Below are 25,294 nucleotides of genomic sequence, written 5' to 3'. Positions count from 1 at the left end.
GGAGATCCGCCCGCTTGTGTAAACAAAGTGGGTGGATCTCCTAAGTGACAGGCAGGGTCAGATTGCAGGGTTCAGCATAGCTGACAGGCAAAAAATTTGGGGGAGCATACCCATGTATTTCTAAAGCTGCTGCAGCTGTGAACCAAAAGACATGTATATTAAAAAAGAATAGCGCGCAAATGCAAAAGAAATTACTACCAAATCTGAAGACAATCCATAAATAAAAAGCATAGCTGAACCTGCGATCTGTGCCTGTGTCACACAGTCCCCTACCCCCACACACGTTAGTAAGCACCAGTCATACATTAACCCATTGATCACCAATAGAACTTAACCCCTTCCCTGCCAGTGTTATTTTTACAGTAACAGTGCATATTTATAGCACTGATTACTGTAGTAATGTCACTGGTACCCCCAAAAGTGTCAAAAATGTCAGTCAAGGGTCCGATCTGTCCACTGCAATGTTGCAGTCCCGCAAAAAAAAAATCGCAGATCGCCGCCATTACTAGATAAAATAAAAATGACATAAATTTCCTGTAGTTAGTAGCTGCAATAACTTTTGCGCAAACCAATCAAAATACGCTTATTGCGATTTTTTTTTTTTTTTTTTTTTTTTTGTCAAACATATGTAGCAGAAAACAAATTGGCCTAAAATGTTAAAAATTTTTGATTTTTGACATTTTTTGGGGGGGGGGGGGTAATTTTCATATAAAAAAAATGTGAAAAATATTGTTATTTTTTTCAAAATTGTTGCTCTTTTTTTGTTATAGTGCAAAGAGTAAAAATTGCACAGGTGATCAAATGCCACCAAAAGAAAGCCCTATTTGTGGGGGAAAAAAGGACATAAATTTAATTTGGGTACAGCATCGCACGACCGCGCAATTGTCCATTAAAGTAATGCCCCGTACACACGTGCAGATTATCTGAAGACTTTTGACTGTAGACTTACCAAAACCATATAATATGAGGTCAAACCTAAACGCTTTCAATTTGTATGTAACCCGGCAGGCCCTTGCACTACATAGAAAAGGTAAATCTGAAGACAAAAGTCTTCAGATAATCTGCATGTGTGTACGGGGCATAACACAGTGCCGAATCGCAAAATATGGCCTGGTCAGGAATGGGGTAAAATCTTCCGGTCTTAAAACGGTTAAAAATACGCTCCTTGAGAATTTTTTTGTCAGTGACATGTAGCATAATACATTTTGGCCTAAATATATGACAAAAATTGAATATATTGGATATTTTTTAACTGTCAAGTAGAAAAATATTGTTGTTTTTTTTTTAAAATTGTTGCGTTTTTTTATCGCAAAAAATGAAAAGCGCAGAGGTGATCAAATACCACCAAAAGAAAGCTCTGCTTGTGGGGAAAAAAAGGACAAAAATTTTGTTTGGGTACAGCGTTGCATGAGCGCGCAATTGTCAGTTAAAGTCGCACAGCGCCGAATCGCAAAAAGTGGCCTGGACGTAAGACAGCAAAATCCTCCAGTGGTAGAGTGGTTAAGGAGATTCACCCTCTCTATTTGTCCTATTTACCATTATCATTGAAGGTAAGAGACCATCCCAAATTTTGGGCTGTCCCCAGAAAAGTAATGGAAGGGAAATCTTCCAATGAGGACACTAGTTCTGGTGACCTGAGGGTCCCCAAGGAATTCTCTTAATTTGCAGGGAGTTCCTCTCACTTTTCTGTTTGGCTTCAGGACAGGAAGTGAAGGTAAATCTCTGCAATGGAACACAGAGGGCAAAAAAAAAAAAAATCTGACAGGGGTTATGACCCTCCCTTATCGATCCAAAATGGATAGTTCTATTTTAGGCTGAGTCTCATACTGAATTTAGAAAGGCATTGGGTGACGCATTTAAAATAAAATTTTGAGGTGTGTAAGGGCTCACACTTGGACATTACTAGTAGGGGTGCAGTCATATCTTCATCAGTCTGTCATTTTTTTGCAATAAATAGAACAGAGAATGGCTAACACTTGACAGACTTGTTCTGCAGGACACAAAGCTGTGAAGGTTTGAATACAGGGTGGGACCGGCTATTTATTACCTTTTTTAAATGACTAGGTTCTCATATTTGTCCCACAGCAAATCCCGTGATGGAAGTGTGTGAGAGCGGAAGTCCACTGTAGAATGGCACATTCCCTCCACACAATGGATAACTGGAGGGATACATTAGTGTACCTTCCATTGATGGACAGTATAATAACATGTGACCATTCTTTCATTCCCAGGTTGCACTTGTAGCACATGTAACTGCCACGAAAATGCCAAATCTGCAGCGACATGACGCAGAAAAGTTCTTCATTGGAAACAAAGGAGAAAAGGAACCTTTTCCCAGCATCCATGACCCTCCGGAGAAAGACTTGTCTGTGGTTGTTCCTGCATATAATGAAGAAACTCGATGTAAGTTGCATGAAATCTAAACAGGTGAACTGATCCTGTAGTTTAAAATATAATGAATCAGGAGCTTAAAGTGGATGCAAACCCTCATATACCCAATGAAGTGTACCGCTTCAGATGATACACAGAGATGAAACCAATCTCCCTACATAAGTTTTACATTTTATATGTGCTATATTCTTTAGAAAGTGCAAATCTTGTTAGAATTTTATTCTTCCTGTTTTAGCTGTGGGAGTGGATACACTGTCTAAAAGCTGATTGGAGGAAAGGCATACCCCCTCCCTATAGGCAGAAAAACGAAGATACTTGCAGAGCTGTATTGTGATTAGACCAGCTCTCTGCTAATCTATTTTATAGCCCTCACCCCAACACAAGTTGTCAGCTTCCTTTATCTCCAGTGTCAGAGAACTTGTCAGAAGTTATCATTCCGATAACAGAGGAACGGAGCAGTGGAAAACAGGACTTAGTGCTTTGGAGAGAGATAAGTAAACCCTACAGATATGTGCCCAGGTCAGATTTCATGAATCGGGTTTACATCCACTTTAATGTTGCTGACTTATTGCCCATTTAACAGACAGTAGACACAGAAAGATGAAATGGCTTTAGGCCCCACTCATACTGTCACGTTGTGGGAACGTGTGTTCAGTGTGCCACACCGCAGTGCACCAAGAGGCAATCCGCTTGCAGTGATGTGCTCTTAAAAAAAAAAAAGTGCAGGACCGATATCTGGACTGCCTAGCTGCGTGACATTCCTTTAATTTGGTTTGGGCTGCCTAATGCATTGTGTTTTTAACACACTGCAAAGCAACATGTGAACCTAGCCCATGTGAACCTAGCCCTAAAGGATAAGTTCACTTTTTAGAAAAAATAACAAATGCACATTTTTTTTGCAGGTAAAAAATTTGCATTTATTTATGTATTTTTGGAGCCTGTAAAGCATTGCACCATCGATCAGCAGATCACTGGTGCCATGCAAGTATTCTGCAGATCTGTCAGAGACTGGTTGCCTGTACATCCCGTATGGGCAGGCAGATACAATCTGACAGGAAGAATCGATGAACTACCATGGTGCTTCACAGTGCTGTGGTAGTTTATTGAGAACTACAAGCCGAGAACCGCAAAGCATGTCAGGTCTTGTAGTTCCTTCACACACACAGCTGTGTGAATAAATGAAGCGGCCGTATGGGGCGGAGCCCCACACATCAGCGCTGGTTTTAAGAAGTTACAGCTAGTATGGGGAACTTCTCCCCCTACTGTTGTCACAGGGGGTGCAGGGATCGGGCAGCGCCTGCAGCATCAGGAACATGTTACATGTTCCACACTAAAGATGGGTGAAACATGTAACCTGTTCCCAAAGGTGAACTTATCCTTTGAAGGCAAGTTGTCTGGATAGAAACATGGAAGCTTCAGGTGTTGATTAAATAAATAACCGTGTAGAACAGTAGTGATCTTTTTGAGGCAAACCGTCTCTCCTTAAAACCTAGGAAGGGGAAAGAAGGGGCTAAGTAGAATATATAAATCCTGTATTATAAAATAAATGAGCACAGCCATGATTCAGTCATACATTTTGGCTTAAAAGAGATGGATGGGATTATTTTCTTATTTTTTTTCTTCATTCATACTTGTCTAGGTGGATCCCAGCAGCATCTGTCCCCTAGCTCCTCTACACTGAAAACCGAGTGATCAAACGCCACCGATCACTCGGTTCCGACAGCTTCCCATACAGAGAGCTGCTGCCTGTCAGTCAGCAGCTCTCTGCCCCCTCCTCACTCATTGGAGCGCTGGGCTGTGAAGGGGGAGGAGCGGCTGGCTCAGAGTCTGTGGCTCGCTGAGAGGCTGAGCCGGGTGTCAGTCCTGGCACCTGGCAGATCCCAACTCCATGGTCGCGATGATGCTTGGACCAACCTCTGTGACTTCAGCCCGCTCTCTGCTGAAAACGGGCCACAGGAGTGCAGAACGTACTGCGCTCCTTTAAACCTAAATAAGCTTTGGCTGTAAATCTCCTTTAAGCTATTGATCTCTGTAAACAGGCTTTTTACACACTGGTAAGTAGAACCAAAAAAGCCTAAAAAATGGAGCTCAGAGCACCGCCTGCTGCAAATATAACTATATTATATGCAATATTTCATACATACCTACCTAATAGAACTTTTTTTTTTGCTCACTATTATACATGAGAAAAAAGCTTTACATACCCTTTAAAGAGTTAAATTCCCTGTTTTAAACCACTATGAAATCCTACAACTATTTAGAAGCAGCAATGTGTAATGCAAACAGTTTTGGCCTAAGGTGCCTTTCAATGCATTTAAATCCAGTTACTCTATTAACCCAAACAGACTAAAGCCTGGTAAACACTGTTTTTTTCTTTTTTTTTTTGTTTATATGATTAACCCAGCAGGCTGAATGAGAACAAAACTGACAGATCGCTCTACTAACATCGCCTGTGTTAGTTTAGTCTCAATCTACCCCGCTGTGCTATTGTGTTCTGACAGGGGGACTGCTCCCCTGCCAGGACTCATTGGCAGCCATTGGCTGCCAGTGCTGATCGAATGCTGGTTTTCCAGCATGCCCCTTCGACAGAAGCTGGCTTTTCTGTGGGACAGGGAGCTTTACACACAGGTCAAAAGTAGGGATAGACCGATATGGTTATAGAATCAGCTTCTAGGTTTTATTGGCAAATTTTAACTGAATAAACTAAAGTTAGAAGCTGATTACTATGCACAGCTGCACCGGATTCTGAGTGCTCCAGTGTTCGTAAATCTCCCCCATTGTGTTGTGTGATGCCTATAGTAATACTTGCTATAATTTACTCTGACATTGTGCCTAGAAAATGTTTTGATGTAAATTGTCTATTTCTTTCTTTCAGTACCTATTATGATGGATGAGGCATTGGAATATCTTGAAAAGAGACAGGCATGTATAAAAATACTAATTTTAATTTCATGATGTCTAGCAATGAGGTTTACACCAATAAAAAAATCTTAATGTGTATTTAAACGTAAAATAATATAATGCACCTTACCAGTCCTTAATGTGATCGCTGCATTTGTTTCATTTTTTTTCTTCATTTCTCCATTTACTTTCACCTGCTAATCCTGCAAAAAAAAATGTTCCAGTTCCTTCATGTCTACAATCATTTGTCCACTGTATCTATGGGGGCAACCTTTAAATCTCACACAGGCCAGACTTCAAACATTCCTGCCTGTATTCATCTCCATTACATGGTGGATTGATGGGACTAGTAGTTTACACAAGAAAGAGGAGGATGTTTATTCTGTCTTTTCAGCCCACAAAGTGACGTGGACACTGCATTTCTGGTGAGATAAACCGGTATTTTCTTTACTTTCTTAAAAATGTTCTTAGCTTGGAACAAAAATCAAATGCAGTCACCACATCCAAGGACTTGTAAACTGCAGTATATTACACTTTTTTATTTTTAGGTTCAGATGAAATCTAAAGCTGAACTCCAGGCAAATGGCTCCCTTTACTCCAATTGAATCCTTTTTTGAAAAGTTGTTAAACGTATAATGCTCCTAGCACAGTTACCTGAAAGCTGATTTTGTATTGGGTTCCTATTATCTCCTGCATAGCAGGACAAAGAGGGGGAGAGTGATTTGGTTGTATTGCAGTACATTGTGCTGAGTGCAAATAAATCTCATTACCAATTGAATGTAAACCTCATACCAAAGTGCAGTGTGCAAAAAATAGAGGAAACATGACCCAAAAATTATAATCGCTGTACACAAACATTATAAGACCATAAGGGGAATTTTCAACTATAGCAGGAAGGTAACCAGATGAAAGTACGTCTGTGCCAGGGGAGGACTGGGCCAGATGGCAGTTGGCAATTTCCCCCTGGGCCGCTCTGATGCCCCATAAAAAGGCTGCACCGCTTCTGCCACAGACATGCCTAAAGGATTCCTGGTAAAGAGAAGTAAAAAGTCCCCGCTGCTGACCTACTGAGTGCGGGTTGAAGACAACGACAGAGCTCAGGCTTCCCCCTCCAGCATGGATGGTGTAAACTGTGTCTGTCTGAGCAGAAGCCGGTTTCATGCACCACTGGAGACTCTTCTCTGGCCAGCCTCAACCGAGCTGTCCTTGCTACCCAGGTCGGGAACCCAGGTTCGGCCAGTGAGTAGAGAGTATGTGGCTCTGGGCTTCAGCCTGGAATGGGGGTCAGGAGGAGGCTGGGAAGAAGAAGAGCGGGAGGGAGGCCAAGTCACTGCACCATGGGCCTCTGCTTTGCACTTTCCCCCTGGGCTAAAAGTGGCCAGTCAGCCCCTGGTCTGTGCCGTGACGATAGTAAGGCAATATTCAGCTTCCCTTTATCTCCAAAGTAACACCTTTTGACTCACATTCAGGGCTTACTAGACAGAATGCGGCCCTCTATAACAGAGTGGTCTCAAAGACCTAAAAAAAAAAAAAAAAAAAAAGTCTCCATAAGAGGAATGTGATCTCTCCAAACTCCTCCTGTTCCTTGGAGCCAGCGCAAGTTGTCACAACACTCCTCCACAGCTCACTGGGATCTCCCACACTGCCTAGATTCAGCTCAGTAAGATCAGTATTGCATCCACTTATGTACAATAAAAAAATAAGAGAGACACCTCCCATAGTGTAAAACCGCTAATAAAACCAAATTTGTCGATTCCTTTACAGTAGCTTGCGAGCAGTACAGCATATGAAAACCTCAGAAAACTGGATTTTCCAGGATTAAAGATGACCGCCACTCATCTGCACATGAGTGGTAGTGTGTATCCTACCTCCAGCCTATGTGTTGTGTCACATATGACGTCATCAGGGGCTTGCCCATGTCGACCCAATTTTAACTTATGAATAGCCGTTCCCATTTGCAAAAGTCGATAGTTAAAAATGTCAAAACTTTTTTCGATTATAGATTATTTTTATTTATTATTTTTTCTGGAGGGGGGATGTTTCGTTCACCCCACTAGGTTGAACGGAACAACATTTTTCTGTGTGTACCCAGCATAAGTGACTGGTAGAATTGTAGCCAAGGGGCAGCATAAAGGCCAGACAACTATCATTTGAGACTGAGCAATAGCAGCCTCCATATTTCCTTTATGAAAGGTTTACTTTATGTGCTAATATATATACTGTATATTGTGTGAGTGTTCAAAGAAATTAAATGAACACTCTGAAAGCACATCAGACCTCAATAGTGAAAAATCTCATGCTGGATATCTATCCTGATATGGACTGGGTAATGTGTTGGGAATGAAAGGATGCCACATTGTTTAATGGAAATGAAAATGATCAACCTACAGGGGGCTGAATTCAAAGACACCCCGAAAATCAAAGTGAAAAAATGATGCAGCAGGCATTTTGCTGGCATTTCATTGCAGCAACTCAAAATGGTACTCAGTAGTTTGTATGACAGCCCCCCCCCCCCCCCCCCACACACACACACGTGCTTGTATGCATAGATTCTCTATGGGGATTAGGTCAGGTGAGTTTTCTGGCCAATCAAGCACAGTGATACCCTGATCATTAAACCAGGTATTGGTACTTTTGGCAGTGTGGACAGGTGCTAAGTCCTGCTGGAAAATGAAATCAGCATCTCCATAAAGCTGGTGAGCAGAGGGAAGCATAAAGTGCTCTAGAATTTCCTGGTAGAGGGTTGTGCTGACTTTGGACCTGATAAAACACAGTGGACCAACACCAGCAGATGACTTTGCTCCCCAAATCATCACTGGTTGTGGAAAAGTTTGTATTTCATTTGGAATTCAAGGTCCCAGAGTGTGGAGGAAGAGTGAAGAGGCACAGAATCCAAGTTGCATGAGGTCCAGTGTGAAGTTTTCACAGTGATGATTTGGGGAGCCATGCCATCTGCTGGTGTTGGTCCAATTTGTTTTATCAAGTCCAAAGTCCGCGCAGAAAACCTGTTAGAATCTGCAAAAGACTTGAGACTGGGGCGGAGGTTCACTTTCCAGAAGGACAATGACCTTAAACATACAGCCAGAGCTGCAACCAAATGGTTGGATCAAAGCATATTCATGTGTTTGGCCCAGACCTAAATCTTGTTGAGAATCTGTGGCAAGACTTCAAAATTGCTGTTCACAAACACTCTTTATCAAATCTGACAGAGCTGGAGCTATATTGCAAAGACAATAATGTCACTCTCTAGATGTGCAAAGCTGGTAGAGACATCCCCAAATAGACTTGCAGCTGTAATTGCAGTGAAAGGGGGTTCTACAATGTATTGACTTGAGGGGCTGAATACAAATGCACGCCACACTTTTTAGATCTTTATTTGTAAAACATTTTGAAAACTATTTATCAAAAGTATGAATGCTTTTTCAAGGCACTGTAGATTTTCCTACAAAACTATTTAATAATTTTGGGTATTTTTCTATGCAGAAGCAACGTCCGTCTTTCAAATATGAGATCATCGTTGTAGATGATGGAAGTTCTGATAAAACAACACGGGTAACTAAAAAAATCAAAATATGAACAATTGTAGGGCTATTCATATGCTTGGATTGTAAAGGGAAACTTGTATGGGTTTTATACAAAGTAAGATGTATCTCAGTTTATTTGCAACATTTCCCATTGTAATATTCACAAAATGATGCGAAGAACGGTCATTAGTGTAAAGTCTACAGTCCTTTTTATGATGTAGATATGTAAAACAAGAAAAAACAAGGGATGGAAAGACCATTGCATATTAATTCAAAAACATCTACTCACTCCTGAATTCCAAAAATAACAGAGTGGTACTCACATGGCAAAGAAGCATAAACGAAAAAAAAAAAAGGGGACCAGAAGAAAGAACTGCCCTTAAAGCGCCATAATGTCTAGAGTAACTGAGGTATGAATTAGCATTTAAAAAAAAAAACACCAACAATTTGCTAATAAAGTAAATTAAGTTTATTGAATCAAAAGGAACAAAATGGTATTAAAAACAAAGAAGACCTTCCACCTTACCACCAAATTTGTTGGTAAGGTGGAAGGTCTTCTTTGTTTTTAATACCATTTTATTGAATCAAAAGGAACAAACTTAATTTACTTTTATTAGCAAGTTGTTGGTGTGTTTTTTTTTTTTTTTTTTTTTTATGCGAATTCATTACCTTGGTTACTGTAGACATTAGAACTTCCCTTAAAGTGCCATAATGTCTACAGTAACCAAGGTATGAATTAGCATAAAAAAAAAACACACCAACAACTTGCTAATAAAAGTAAATTAAGTTTGTTCCTTTTTGATTCAATAAAATGGTATTAAAAACAAAGAAGACCTTCCACCTTACCAACAAATTTGGTGGTAAGGTGGAAGGTCTTCTTTGTTTTTAATACCATTTTGTTCCTTTTGATTCAATAAACTTAATTTACTTCATTAGCAAATTGTTGGTGTGTTTTTTTTTTTTTTTTTTTTTTTTTTTTTTAAAATGCTAATTCATACCTCAGTTACTCTAGACATTATGGCGCTTTAAGGGCAGTTCTTTCTTCTGGTCCCTTTTTTTTTTTTTTTTTTTTTTCACGCTCTATGTAAAACAAGCAACCTGTTTGAAAGCAGGAACCTGTGGATACCTGCATGTAGCTGTTAGAAATTCTTTCTAGTTGCATGCTGGGAGACCTTCAAATGTACAGTATACACAAATTTTCCATTTTGGAAGGTTGAAGCCTAAACATACCTGTTACAGCCCACAATGGAATGTGGTAGCCATCAAGAGCAACCTGCCCTACAGTCTGTTATACGACAGTCTTTCTGTAAGATTGGACGCTATGGTAAGGGCTAACGGAAGAGGAGTTCCCGGCGCTACTGCAAAATACAATAAATATTTTTTTCATACATTTAGCACATTAATAGGCTATACGTAATGATTTTTTTTTTTTATCCTGTACAATATAAGAGTGAAGGACACTTCCTTGTTTCCCTGTCAGCAGTACCAAGCATGCTTCTATGCATTCACCTGTACACCCTCTGAGGATGCCCGACTTCCCTCTCCACTCTGCCACTTCTCAGCTTTTCTTTTTTCCCCGCATGGTCCCTTTCCCTGCTGTGTCCTCTATTATTTCTCATCCATCCATTCAGGCCCTTCTCTTTGGACATCTGATTGTCATCTTTCCTTTAGCGTCTCAGCACTTCTGCTGAAAGAACAAACTTTGCAAAAAGGACTACACTCCAAATGACTATGAATAAAGAACTGCGACCTGCACTAATGACCCTGATGGAACAAATTATACTGTAGCCTCTTGATGTAATTCTAGTTCTTTTGCTAATTTTACTGAAACTGAGTCACGGATACTTGTGCTCACATTTGGAGTAAAGTGTGTCCATTTACAGCAATTTGCAGTAATTGGCTCTTCTCACAGTTATAAGACCCTGGTCTGCACTCTGAGGTTGCCCAAAATAGCTGACCCTGATTGTAAATTGGCCATTTTATATTCTAATGTGACTGGCACCAAACTACTTTTGTACTGAACTATGTACTCCTAATAGGAACTGTTTGATCTCACAAAATATTTCATCATAAATTGCAAATAGTAGGATCATATGGGTTAGGCCCCTTTCACACACGCGGACTGTTTAATCCGTTCAATCACGGGGTTGTTTTTTTTTTTTTTTTTTTTTTTATCAATTTGACATCAGTTTTCTACATCTACTAGCTAGAGTCCTTTAAAGCAGAATTCTAGCCTGTATTAAAAAAATTATGTTAAGTCGACGTAAGGTTTAGTCAGACTATACAGGCCAGAAAGGACTACTCACAAGTAATGTATTAAAAAACAAACCTTTATTTCACATGTATTTAAAAAAGAAAGATGGCTGCCAACATGCATCTTCTCAGATTATTGTATATGTTCCCATAGATAGAAGTAGTGGCTACAAGGTAGGTACTATAAATTAGTTCCTCAGAGGCCAACGCATTTTGCTACCACTTTTTTTCTTCCTCGGGGCTTGGGGAACCAAAATAGCAGTACTTTCTGCCATAAAAGAGTTAATCATTAGTTTCTAAATACATCATATCATTTTTAAACCGAATCCATATAATCACAGCTTTGTATTTGAGTATATATGCGACACCCACCTCCGAGCCAAGCAACATCAATGCTGGCTACCCACAAATAGTGCTGGGGTGTATAGGAAGAGGCTGACCGGAGAGATCCTATCACATAAAAAATTATATATCCTATTTCTATATATATCTATATCCACTGTTCCTCATCTCAAGAATAGCCTACACATTTAACTCTTATTGGTAGCTAACTGGAGTCCACTCCTCTTTCACATTGTATATTCAGAGAAACCAGAAGGTAGGCATCATATATCCCACATTAGTACCATAGGGGCATGGATTCCCTGTAAAAGGTTATTCGATGTCAGTAATCATTATAAGCCCATATAGTTTTATATATGGCTTAATGACCGATCTCTCCGTAGCTTATTATGCTTCCAAATATTTATCCCTTATAGGGAAAAAAAAGATTGTCCCTCCACTTTAAACTTTCTTAATGGTAGTTGTCCCCTTAATGTAAGCGTGTGTATCCTATGAATGCTCCATCCATGATCCGGGTGGGAAGGCTATATATAAAGATTAGAAACAATGCTCAACAATACATGAAGAGTAGATGGGGAAAGTAGAGGGAGATTATTATTTATAAATTTTTTGACTCCGCTAGCACTCTTTATATGTACATAGACACATTGTAGGGTGTCATACAATTCTCCTTGGATCCTCTCTGGACCAGAAACAAACACTGTAACATCAAGCGATAATGTGACATCGTAAATATGTGCAATAGGTTGGATACAATACTTTACGAATTAAAGTAAAAAGAATTATATATAACACTATACGATCATGGTAATTATGCCATAGGGCCGGAAGCTGGCTGTGATGGTCTGTCCGTGGTGATGCTATGCATGGGAATGTTCCTCTCCACCCGACAGCCCAGTGTGCATGACACGGTCGTGCCGACGTGACTCAATCGCGCCAGCGCGTTGGAAGGATGCGGCGGCCGTCCCAGCCGAGACGCTGCCAGAAGTTGGTGCCAGTACGCCATTTCCGGGTGGAGGGGGTGTAATTTGGGGGACTGACAGGGCATTCCTGCGCCAGTTGACCGGAGAGATCACAGCAAAGCAGAGACACACAGGTAATGAGCAGATCTATATTTATCTCTATTTTACTTTCCTTATCTACCCTTCATGTATTGTTGAACGTTGTTTCTAATCTTTTATAGCCTTCCCATCCGTGTCCTGGACAGAGGATTGATAGGATACACACTCTTACATTAAGGGGACAACTACTATTAAAGTTTTTAAAGTGAAGGGACAATATTTTTCTCCCCCCCCCCCCCAGGGGATAAACCTATTTGGGAGCATATTAAGGTATGGAGATATCAGTCATTAAGCCGTATATAAAACTATATGGGCTTATAATGATTACTGACATCGAATAACCTTTTACAGGGAATCCATGCCCTACGGTACTAATGTGGGATATATGATGCCTACCTTCTGACTCCTCTGAATATACAATGTGAAAGAGGAGTGGACTCCAGTTAGCTACCAAACAAGTAAGAGTTAAATGTGTAGGCTATTGAGATGAGGAACAGTGGATATAGAAATAGGATATTTAATTTTTTATGTGATAGGATCTCTCCGATCAGGCTCTTCCTATACACCTCAGTGCCCTTTGTGGGTAGCCGTCACTGATGTTGGCTGGCTCTGAGGTAGGTGTTGCATATATACTCAATACAAAGCTGTGGTTGAATTAGGTTTAAAAATTATATGATGTATTTGGAAACTAATGATTTACTCTTTTGTTGTAAAAAGTAATATTTCAGTTCCTCAAGCCCTGAGGAAGCAAATAGTTGTAGCGAAACGCGTTGGCCTCTGAGGAACCAATTTATAGTATTTACCTTATAGCCACAACTTATATCTGTGGGAACATTTGCAATATATGAGAAGATGCATGTTGGCATCTATCTTTCTTTCTTTTTAATTCATGTGAAATAAATGTTTTTTATTCATTACTTGTGAGTACTCCTGTCTGGCCTGTATAGTCCAACTACACCTTACGTTGTCTTTACATATACAAAATACAGATGATGGCTGAGTGACTGCCTTAGACTCTGGGATATATTAAAATAATTAAGTTAGCAGCTACAAATACTGTAGCTGCTGACTTTTAATATAAGGACACTTACCTGTCCATGGAGCCCGCGATGTCGGCCCCCGAAGCCGACCCGTCCATCAGCTCGGGGTGCAGGTGCCAGCATCCCTACTAAGAGAAACGGGAAGCCTTTTTCCTACTGGGCATGGGCGAGTCAGGCTGTGCTTTCTGAATGGTCCTGCTGTCTTCTGTGACCTGTGCCTCTCCCAGAAGGCAGCGGGGGGAAGGAGGGGCCGCAAAGGACGTAGGTCGCCATGGCGCCCTTACACCGAAGTGGTACCTGTGTTTGACCAGTATCCCCCCCCCCCCCCGCCAAATGTGGCACTGGAGGGGGGGAGGAATCAGATAAGCAGAGCTTTCGGATGGAACTCCGCTTTAACCACTTGAGTCCTGGAGCCATTTTTTCATGTAAAAAAGGGCTTTGACACGTTCCAAAAAACGGATGTTGACGAAAACGGTTGTAAACGGATGATCATTCGTTTCTCCATAGAGATGCATTGATGTCCGTTTTTCATCCACCAACGGATTGATGAGAAAGGACAAACTGTCTGCATGTGTGATAGGGGCCTAATTCATTTTCTAAACAATACAGTAAGTCTAGCTGACCTAGCCGTGAGGAACAAATCTTACTGCTTTTTCCTTAAGGCTGGGTTTACACTTGTGCGATCAGACATCGCATTTGATTCGCCCCGCATTGCTGTGCAGATCACATGCGATGTCTATGCAATGCGAATGGCTAAATTCGCAACGCATTCGGACCAAAATGGTGCAGAGCCCTTTTTTTTTTTTTTTTTTTGGTCCGCACTGGAATCTGATCGCATGGTTGTAAACACCCATGCAGCCCCATTCCTGTCCGATTTTTCACAGTTCGCACTGCAATCTGCGAACTGATTTAGGGGTGTCCATAACTTTCTATTTACACCCTCAGCATTTCGCAGAGAGCAGTGTGAACTGCCTGCTAGTTGGATGTGATACGGGATCCCGCACAGGAATCGCACTGGTTCCAGCATCACAGCCTTAAACTCTTAATTGGTTTGGTTTGGGACAGGAGCGGATTCACACAATTCCTATATGTACCTGTCTGAATAGAAATGAAAAATGTATTTGATCAAACTCTCCAGGATTTTTATTTTCTTTTTGTTTTTTCATTTAGGTTGCCTTGAACTACTCCAAAAGGTATGGAAGCGATAAGGTTCGGGTGCTAACACTAGTAAAGAATCGTGGCAAAGGTGGAGCTGTGCGGATGGTGAGCAAATCTTAACATTGTTCATTATGTAACAAACCGTTCTAATTCTCAGTTGTAAAAAGCACCCAATAAAATTTCACTATGCTGACAGATGCTGAGTGGTTACATCATAGGAAGACACCAGTCTATCCAGTTGAACCTGTACTGGTTGCTGTGAGTTACTGAACCTAAAGTGTGTCTAAATCAAAAAAATAAAACAATTTTTTTAAACTTATCAGTCTTTAAAAGTGGTGACTAAATTAGCTTGCTTTTTTTAATTTATTTACTGGTTATTCTGCCAGCAATACACTTCGTGGCTATTTATTAAAAAAAAAAATTTTGTTGGACTAATGTCGCAAGCATCCAGTCATAATGAATTTTGCCCGTATTGGGGTTTATTTACTAAAGACAAATCCACTGTGCACTGCAATTCCACTTTCGAGTGTAGTCGCTGTAAATATGAGGGGAAGCTCTGCTGATTTCTATCATCCAATCACGTGCAAGCAAAACTTTTTTTTTTTTTTTTTTTCTCTCTTGCATGTCCCCCTCAGATCCTAAAGTGACTGCACTTGCAAGTGCACAGTGGATTTGCCTTTAGTAAATAAACCCCTTTTGTCTAGTAGGAATATTTCCTATGATCACCAGCTCCATCTAGTTGCCATAATGTAGTATTTTCCAAAATGGGATGAAGATTGGAGGAAATCCTATTAGACAAAATATGGGCAAAATTAATTACGGCTGAATGAATGCTTTAAGTGATTTCAGTGATTTATATTTTATTTATTTTAAATAAGATATAGACCTCCTTCCTTTCTCATGGTGACAGCGCTCACTCTTTTGTATATATGAAGTGTCATCACCCTAGAACAGAAAGTGTCATAGAAGAACCTCCCCTTCTCCTTCCTATAGCATAGATGGATGTGTTCTTTAGTTCAGAGGTGAACTGGACAGGCTGAAAATAAATAACATTTTTTTGAGAAACCAATACAGAGTGCACAGAAATTGGAGTTTTGTGGATTTATCGCAGGTTTTTTTTCCCCACTTATTCCCACTTATTAAAACCAATATAAAAAGCACTTTAAAGCAGAGCTTCACCCAAAAGGGGAAGCTCTGCTTGTCTGCCTCCTCCCTCCCCCCTCCACTGCCACGTTTGTCATCTTTTTTAAGGAGGGGGAACAGGTATCTGTGTTGTGTGGTGGGTTTTTTTTTTTTTCTGGAAGTTTAGCCCCCCCTTACCCCCTCAGCCTTCTGGGTTATTTCACAGGTCCCAGAAGACTGTGGCTCATTCACAAAGTGCAGTGTGCTTCGCACAGCAGGAAACAGGCTGTGAAGCCGCAAGGCTTCACTTAGTTAAGATGGCAGCGCCAGCACTCAATAGCAGATTAAAGAATTGGCTCAGGTGAGGACAGTGCTGGATCCCTGGATAAGTAAGTGCCCTAATATTAAGTCAGCAGGTACAGTATTTGCAGCTGCTGACTTTGATTTTTTTCAAAAGGAGCCTCTTTAATGATCTATCCAATGGACCAAAGGGGCGCAAATAATATAATTTTATTGTTGGGGTTTACATGCACTTTAAATTCAAACCTATACAACACAAATTCAAACACAATACAACATCTGAGCACCACAAACCAAAACCGCTATTTAATTTTTACTATTGGAAAAAAAAAAAACCTCTATCCATCCTTGTCTCCATGCTTTATTTTGCAGAGAAATCGCTTTGAAAAACGCCCTGTAGCATTTCTAGACATGGCCGTCCTTAATAAGGGCAGATAATTAGTGTACCATTTTACCTCCTGTAATCCATCTGCCCTTGTCCCTGCCATGCTTGGGCATGCAGGCATTAGGTTGTGCTTAGCTGAGAAAACCCGTCCTTCCCTCCTGAAGACTCCTGGGATGTATGACATCATTTGCCTAGGCAAGAAACCAGAGTGTTATTGAATTGTACTAAAAAAAAAAAAAAAAAAGATTTAAAACCTGTAAATATGTTATGTTATATTTTCTAAGTCGGGGGGGGGGGTGCTTGGCTGGCCCTAACAAAACAGCATACCGGTATGACCTTTACTTTCCCCACCTGGAGAGAGCCTAGCATACCCCTGGTCCCCTGCAGCGCTTCCACCATGGAGGAGGAAACTCTACAAACTGAGGCCATGGTGGAAGGGGCTGGACTTTAAAGTGTGACTGCAGTGTTTCCTGGGAAATTGGGTGGAGCTATGATCTCTCCAGGTGCTGTCCTGAAAGACTCCGAGAAATACCTTTATTCCTACATAAACCTGCAAAGCATTGCACCCACGATCAGTGGATTGCAGGTGCAATATTAGGCTTCTGCACACTCTGCCTGTAACTTTTTTATTTGAGAAATCTGGAGGAAGAGTAAATGGGCTGATCACTGCGGTCTTACTTCTTCGAGAACTACAAGCCAACAGCTGCGGTGATGGACAGGACTTGTACTTTACTATTTACAGTTCTCTGTGAATGAATGACGTGACTGTATGGGTGAAACCCTGCACAGCCACACCGATTTGACAGTGACAGCGGCTACAGGGGAGATGACACCCCCCCCCCCCTTCGGCTACAGGGCAGTTGACCTTAGCAGCCCCCCCCCCCCCCCCCCCCCGCTGTCGGTTGGTGCTGTGCTAAATCTTATTACTTAGCCTTTAAAGGAGAGAAAGTGCTTTAATTAAAAAAACATGCTAAGCTCTGACTGTATATACAGTACTATAATGCCTACAGCTGCTTACTCCCCTCATGCAGGCAGCGTTCAGCCGCCATTCTCCCCACTGACACACCTGCATAGCAATCATAGACTTATACATGGCTGTGTCCCAAACATCTCCAGGCCAGTATTGTATGAAATACATTGAGATGCTGTAAACATAACCATGCTGACTTCCTGAAGCAAGTAAGCAACTGGGGTGGGGGTTATGCAAGAGCTAGGATTAGTGGGTTAGTGTACTTTTATATTTAAAAAAAAAAAAAAAAAAAAAAAATCCTTTTTTATGGAAATTTTTTGATGTTCGAGAGGAATGTTTTCAGAAGTCATCATTGCTGCAGTAGCATGCGTGACCAGTAGGTGGCACTGTAGTACAACTTGAAGGCTGACCAGACCATGTCAAACTTTTGTTTACAGGTTTAAATGAGCATTTTTTGCTATAAATGTACTTGGAACCCTCCAAACATTTTATTTATTTATTTATTTATTTATTTATATATATATATATATCTAATAATATGGAAGAGAAAGGAACACTTATTTTTTTCTTAGTCAGAGTGTAGCATGAAGTCAATTGCACTCCTGGGATATTGACCTGGTCAGTTAAGTAGCAGTGGAGGATGTTAATCAGTTTCAGCTGCTTTGGTGTTAATGAAATTGACAACAGGTGCACTAGATGGGCAACGATGAGACAACCACCAAAACAGGAATGGTTTTACAGGTGAAGGGCACTAGCATTTTTTTTTTCTCTGCTCCTCTTTTCTGACTGTTTTTTTCACTAATTGGCATTTGGCTTGGGTCAGCGTCACTACTGGAAACATGAGGCGAAACCTGGACCCTATAGAGGTTGCACAGGCAGTCCAGCTCCTCCAGGATGGCACATCAATACGTACCATTACCAGAAGGTTTGCTGTGTCTCCCAGCACAGTCTCGGGAGCATAGAGGAGATTCCAGGAGACAGGCAGTTGCTCTAGGAGAGCTTGAGAGGGCAGTAGAAGGTCCTTAAGCCCTCAGCAGGACCGGTATCTGCTCCTTTGTGCAAGGAGAAACAGGATGAGCAATGCCAGAGCCCTACAAAATGACCTCTAGCAGGCCACTGATGTGACTGTCTCTGACCAAGCAATCAGAAACAGACTTCATGAAGGTGGTCTGAGGGCCTAACGTCCTCTAATGGGACCTGTGCTCACTGCCCGACACCGTAGGGCTCGATTGCCATTAAACACCAGAACGGGTAGGTCCGCCACTGGCACCCTGTGCTTTTCACAGATGAGAGCAGGTTCACCCTCAGCACATGTGACAGATGTAAAAGGGTCTGGAGAAGCCACGGAGAACATTATGCTGCCTGTAACATTGTTCAGCATGACCAGTTTGGCGGTGGGTCAGTGATGGTCTGGGGAGGCATATCTATGGAGGGATGCACAGACCTCTACAGGCTAGACATGGGCACCCTGACTGCCATTAGGTTTTGGGATGAAATCCTTGGACCCTACACTAGTGCAGTGGGTCCTGGGTTCCTCTTGGTGCACGACAATGCCGGCCTCATGTGGCGAGATATGCAGCTAGTTCCTGGAGGATGAAGAAATTGATGCCATTCAATGGCCCCCACGCTCGCCTCACCTAAATCCAATAGAACACCTCTGGAACATTATCTTTCGGTCTATCCGACCCCACCCAGCTGCACCTCAGTCTGTTCAGGAGCTTAGTGATGAATTGGTCCAGATCTGGGAGGAAATACCCCAAGGCACATCTGTTGTCTCATTAAAAGCATGCCCTCATGCTGTCAGGCATGTATACAAGCATGTGGGGGCTATACAAACTACTGAGTACCATTTTGAGTTGCTGCAATGAAATTTCAGCAAAATGGACTAGCCTGTTGTATCATTATTTCACTTTGATTTTCGGGGTGTCTCTGAATTCAGCCCTCTGCAGGTTGATCATCTTCATTTCCATGAAACGCTGTGGCATCCTTTCATTCCTAACACATTACCCAGTCCATATCCGTATAGAGCAGCATGAGATGTTTGTGTGTGTGTGTGTGTGTATGTGTGTGTGTATATATATATATATTAGCAGTGACCCTAGAGAATAAAATGGCACACTGCGGAGCGGTCTTTTAAACACATTTTTTTTGCAAGAAATACACTTTTTAATAAATTAAAAAAAAAAAAAAAAATGTATTGTTAGCCCAGTTTTCTTTTTTTTTTTTTGTTGTATAATGTGAAAGATGTTACGTTGAGCAAATGGATACCTAACATTTCATGCTTGCGCACGCTGTAAAATGGCGATAAACGACAGTACTTACAAATCTCCCAAGGGGACGCTTTAAACATCTTTAGAGGTTACTTGTTTAGAGTTAGTGGAGGTCTAGTGCTGGAATTATTGTTATTATTATTAATCTAATGATTGCGACGATACCTCTCGTGTGGTTTGAACGTTGTTTACATATACGGGCGCGACTTGCATATGCGTTCGCTTCTGTGCGCGAGCATGGAGGGATGGCAACTCTCCCTCTAAAATTGGTCCCGTGACGATTCTGCCGCCGGGACCACTTTCGAAAAATGCAGAATTCCCCCACAGTAAAAAATGTTACCGGACTTATGGCAGCTAGCGCCTACCATAGCCCCGTTATTAAACTTCCAAAGAAATGATGTATATGTACTGTGGGCAGTCAGCAAGTGGTTAAGGTGATTTCTCACTTTGGGTCCTTTCACACGAGCGGTCCGCTAGGCAGATTCTGCTTTGCTCAGTGGGGGAATCAATCCGCTGATCCCCAGTGAACAGGTGGATGACAGGTCTTTCTCTGCTCACTGTGCTGAGACGGACCTGTCAGAGTCCCGCTCTCCTCTTAAGAGGAGATCAGATGAAAACTGACCGCCTGTCCGAAAATAGGGTCACCATCTGTCTGGATTTTGCGGACAGGATCGAATTGGACAGTGGCGGGTGTTGGCGTACATGTAACGACTGACATCCGCCACTCCTTAGGGGTGAATGGAGGGGTCCGATCAGGTCCGTCTGAAAAACTGGCAGGCGGACCTGATCAGAAAGGCTGCATGAAAAGGGCCCTTTGAGGAATAAAACTGATCGGGGCTTCCAACTCCCTAAAAAAAAAAAAAAAAAAAAAAAAAAAAAAAAAAAAAAAAAAATCCCCTTATGGCAGGGAGCAGAGTCAGGAAAGTTGTAAGATGGCAGATAGTGGTATCCGATACCAGTGTTCATCTAGAATTGAAGTTTGCCTGTTTTCAGTACACTTTGGGCTCACATCATTAACCACTTCAGCTCTGGAAGGTTCTACCCCCTTAATGACCAGGCCATTTTTGTTATATGGCACTGCGACGCTTTAACTGATAATTGTGCGACCTTGTAACCAAATAAAATTGATGTCCTTTTTTTCCAAAAAATAGAGCTTTCTTTTGGTGGTATTTGATCACCTTTGTGGCTTTTATTTTTTGCACTATAAACAAAAAAATAAGTTTTGAAAATAAAAAAAAATATATTTTTTACTTTCTGCTAGAAAACGCATCCAATAAAATTTTTAAAAAAAATCGTATTTCTTTATCAGTTTATGCCAATTTTGTATTCTGCTACATATTTTTGGTAGAAAAAAAAATCACAAAAAGCATATTGATTGGTTTGTGCAAAAGGTATAGCTTCTATAAACTATGGGATAGATTTATGGACTTTTTATTAATAATGGGGGCAATCCAGTGATTTTTAGTCGGACTGCGACAGGCAAATCTGAAACTAAGCGACACTTTTTGGGGACCAGTGACACCAATACAGTGATCAGTGCTAAAAATATGCACTATTACTGTAAAATGACATTGGCAGGAAGGGGGTTAGGCATCAGGGGCGATCAAAGGGTTAAGTTTGCTCCTAGGGAGTGCTTTCTAACTGAGGGGGGGTGGACATACTCTAGAAAGAGAGAGATCTGTGTTCCTTATTAGTAGGAACACAAGATCTCTCTCTCTTCCTGTCTTAAAGAACAGCGATCTGCCTTGTTTAAGTAGGCAGACTGCCTTTCCGTCATTCCAAACGATTGCGGGTTGCCGGCGGCCAAATGGTTAAATTAAAGAATCTTGTGTTAAAGCTTTTTGAATTGTGCATTTTGTCAGCGCTTCCCTCCTGATTGAGAATTACAGTGATACTGATAAGCCACTTACTCTTTTTATAAGGCATATTTCAGTTTCAGTAGGATTCAAAGCTTGGTGTCTGCCAGCATAGAAGCTCCTGATCGGTTTTTACAATGTAAAACTGAGCAATGCCAGGACTAAAAATCTGAACAGTGTGTGTATTGGAAGCTCCCACAGTTGTATATGAAGACTAAAAGAGCTCCAGTGACATGTAGGATCATATATAATGACTTGGATCCACCTGGTAGATGAACTACTGTGATGTAGAAGCAAAATGATCACAGTTTGTCACTTCTTGTACACCAGGGATAATGTGAATATAGAAGTGTCACAGTGAGTAGAGGTGATGATGTAGAAATCTTTCTTCTTTTTTTTTTTTTTTCTTTCTTTCTTCTTTTTTTCTTCTTTTTTTTTTCTTTCTTTCTTCTTTTTTTTTTTTTTCTTTCTTTCTTCTTTTTTTCTTCCCACATAACTGGCATCAGTCCAAGTGGCCTCTGCATGCTTTTGTCAGATCCAGTGGTCACTGAATATGAAGACCATTGACACCTTGTAGTTTCAGTAGGAGTATTATGTCCTATAACCATGACCTACCATTTTAGCTACCGAGTTTCATTTGTTTTCTATCTTTTTAGGGAACTCTGGTGTCACGAGGCAGGACTGTGTTAATGGCCGATGCTGATGGTGCCACCAAGTTTGAAGATCTAAAAAATGTCGAAGATGGGCTTGAGAGTCTAAAACCTTGGCCAGTGAGTGTTTTCTTTATTATTGGGGTTTTAGGTTTTGGCGTGGAAGATCTTTTAAGAAGAAATAAAGTTGGCCATATACAGTTCAGATCTCGCCCGGTTCAGCAGGAACCAGCTGAGGTATAAACCATTAACCTCCCTGGTGGTATGATTGTTTCCGATTTTAGGTGCTGAAAGCGGTACCATTATTTTGCATGTAATTCTTAAGGATGAGCAGCCCAAACCAACTATTTACATATGATTTTTTTTTACTGTGTGTTCTTCTTTATAACATCTCGTGTATGATAAAGTTTGAAACACAAAATCATAAAATAATAAATAACCTATAAATAAGTTAAAGTGTGTGTGTGTATATATAATACAGTAAAACTGCAGTAAAGGGCACTGGGGGGCAAACTAATGTCAATTTTATTTTGTAATGAAATCAGTGTGTTTGCCTGTTTTACTTTTGAATTTGCCGCCGGTTCCACCCCCCTGCGAGCGTCAAGTCGCAGGAGACGGAAGCCGGGGCTCACAGCATCCGGCGGAAGATCCGGCCTCCGTATGATGCAGGGACACATCGCTGGATCCCGAAGACAAGGTAAGTACCCTCTACCAGGATCCAGCGATGCTCCCTGGCGGTACCCCAAGTGTGGCTCGGGGTACCGCTAATGGCAGTGAAATTCCACCCTGAGCCACACTCAGGAATACCACTAAGGAGGTTAATGGGCAGGCTGAATGTTCGCAAGTTGTTCGATTGATCAGCTTGGGTACAACCATTCTGTCAGATTTTATATGCGATTATTACTAGCAGCTGTTATGTGTTCTCCTGGTGGGGGTAGCTGCCACAGGAGGGACAGCTAGCCAAGGAGTGGGGGGGAGAAGATCCCCCGCTAGCTGTCACAGCAGGGGGTGCAGGGGCTGGTGTACAGTCAGTGTTAGTGAGCCAATCCCTCCTGTGTAGCCATTGTGTATCAATCGAGCGATTTTTTTTTTTTTTTTTTTTTTTTTTTTTTTTTTTTTTTTTTTTTTTTTTTTCCCATGGTTGCAGGAAAGGAAATTGCTCCATCTTTAACCAGCTTTAAGGCAAAAAAAAAAAAAAAAAAAAATATATATATATATTTTTTTTTTTTTTTTTTTTTGCTAGATTAGGTTAATGTTGTAACCCCTGTTGGTTTATTTTTGCCATCTGTGTCCTATTGGGGAGATTTCCCTTCACTTCCTGTCCCATAGCCAAAAAACAGCAAGTGACAGGAAATCCCTCTAAAGTGAGGGAATCTCTGGTGCTCCCCAGAAATTGTGTCCCCATTGGAAGATATCCCCACTATTCCTGTTCTGAGGACACCCTAACGTTTTTGGGATTGTCTTTTGCTTTCAATGATAATGGTGAACAGGACTAATAGAGAAAGCAAATCTCCCTAACTGGTGCATAGACAGCGATCACAACTGTCATAGGTTCTAATCCCTCTCCACTTTATCCAAAACTAAAAAAAAAAAAAAAAAAAAATTTTTTTTTTTTTAGTTGTACCTTTAAACTATTCGGCATTTTTATACATTATAGATGCGCTGTTTTTAAGCTAAAGTTGCAGACTTTACAATCACTAGAACATGTTTCTGTTTTTTCAAACTAGGATAACTTGGCCATATCGTGTGGGTCACGAGCGCACCTAGAGCAGGAGTCTATAGCCCAGGTAAAACATTTTACAAAATTGAACCCTTTCTTAACTGTATTTATGAAAGAAAGTAAATGGTAAAAAAAAAAAAAAAAAAAGTTGCAAAAAAAGGCTATTGTGCTTGCATTGTCCAATGTTTTGTGGAGTGAAGAAAAGCCTCAGCTCTGCCAGGTATGTACATTTCAATGGTTTTAGCAAATGTTCATTGAAGATTATTGCCTGCTGCTTTACTTTAGACAATGGACGTTTCAGAAGCACCCTAAGATAATCACACCATCTTCAATGTTCTAAAAATGGTGACATTTTCTACTTTTACATCCATGTGGATGGGTAATATCCTTGACCAAAATGTAAAGCTAAGATTGGTGTGAAGAATGCCTGACCTTTTGCCTCTAGTTCTTAGCAGACTTTACAGAAAAGCCGTAACCGACCTCTCTTTGTTTTGTTCTCTACACAGACAGTGTGCATAGATCACGCCTTCAGTGCTTCCATTAGTGCAAGGAAACATTTTAATTCTTCGGCAATATTTGAAACGCAAAGCTGATTGCAGATTTCATTTTAATTGCCTTGAAGTGCAAAATACGAATGTAAACCTGCTCCCCCATTTCCCCTGTGAAAGCCTTTACCCTAAATCTTAAAATGGGGGGGGGGGGGGGGAGTAAACCTGTGCTTTTGCGCATGCAGAACAAAGCAGCAGGCTCCATTAACTGCAACTCTTCCCAGCTTCATGTACTCGCCTTCCTTTTTGCTCCCATTCTATTCTGTTTGAGACAGAGGAAGCACTGTGGATAGTCCAAGTTAGGATACCCAGGGCTGAGAGCTTATTCTCCACACCCAAGTTATGATACCCAGGGCTGAAGGCTTATTCTCCACACCCAAGTTATGATACTCAGGGCCGAGGGCTTATTCTCCACACCCAAGTTATGATACTCAGGGCCGAGGGCTTCTTCTCCACACCCAAGTTATGATACTCAGGGCCGAGGGCTTCTTCTCCACACCCAAGTTATGATACCCAGGGCTGAAGGCTTATTCTCCACACCCAAGTTATGATACTCAGGGCCTAGGGCTTATTCTCCACACCCAAGTTATGATACCCAGGGCTGAAGGCTTATTCTCCACACCCAAGTTATGATACTCAGGGCTGAGGGCTTATTCTCCACACCCAAGTTATGATACTCAGGGCTGAGGGCTTCTTCTCCACACCCAAGTTATGATACTCAGGGCTGAGGGCTTATTCTCCACACCCAAGTTATGATACTCAGGGCTGAGGGCTTATTCTCCACACCCAAGTTATGATACTCA

At 41.2% G+C, this 25,294-nt stretch overlaps 1 protein-coding gene across 1 annotated transcript in view; it reads left to right on the top strand.

Annotated features, from left to right (window-relative positions):
- ALG5 (ALG5 dolichyl-phosphate beta-glucosyltransferase) overlaps positions 1-25,294 on the top strand; it is a 44,055-nt gene that overhangs the window by 5,582 nt on the left and 13,179 nt on the right. The window contains exons 2-7 of the mRNA XM_082247388.1: positions 2,232-2,403; positions 5,267-5,313; positions 8,776-8,844; positions 14,683-14,775; positions 22,230-22,343; positions 23,951-24,010. Coding sequence (XP_082103514.1) covers positions 2,232-2,403; positions 5,267-5,313; positions 8,776-8,844; positions 14,683-14,775; positions 22,230-22,343; positions 23,951-24,010 — 555 coding nt within the window. The remainder of the gene's footprint in view (positions 1-2,231; positions 2,404-5,266; positions 5,314-8,775; positions 8,845-14,682; positions 14,776-22,229; positions 22,344-23,950; positions 24,011-25,294) is intronic.

This window comes from Pelophylax lessonae (genome assembly GCF_965119305.1).
Source record: "Pelophylax lessonae genome assembly, chromosome: 2".
Classification (NCBI taxonomy): Eukaryota; Metazoa; Chordata; class Amphibia; order Anura; family Ranidae; genus Pelophylax; species Pelophylax lessonae.
The sequence above is the reverse complement of the archived record's forward strand: the minus strand, read 5'-3'. Positions and strand labels throughout refer to the sequence as shown.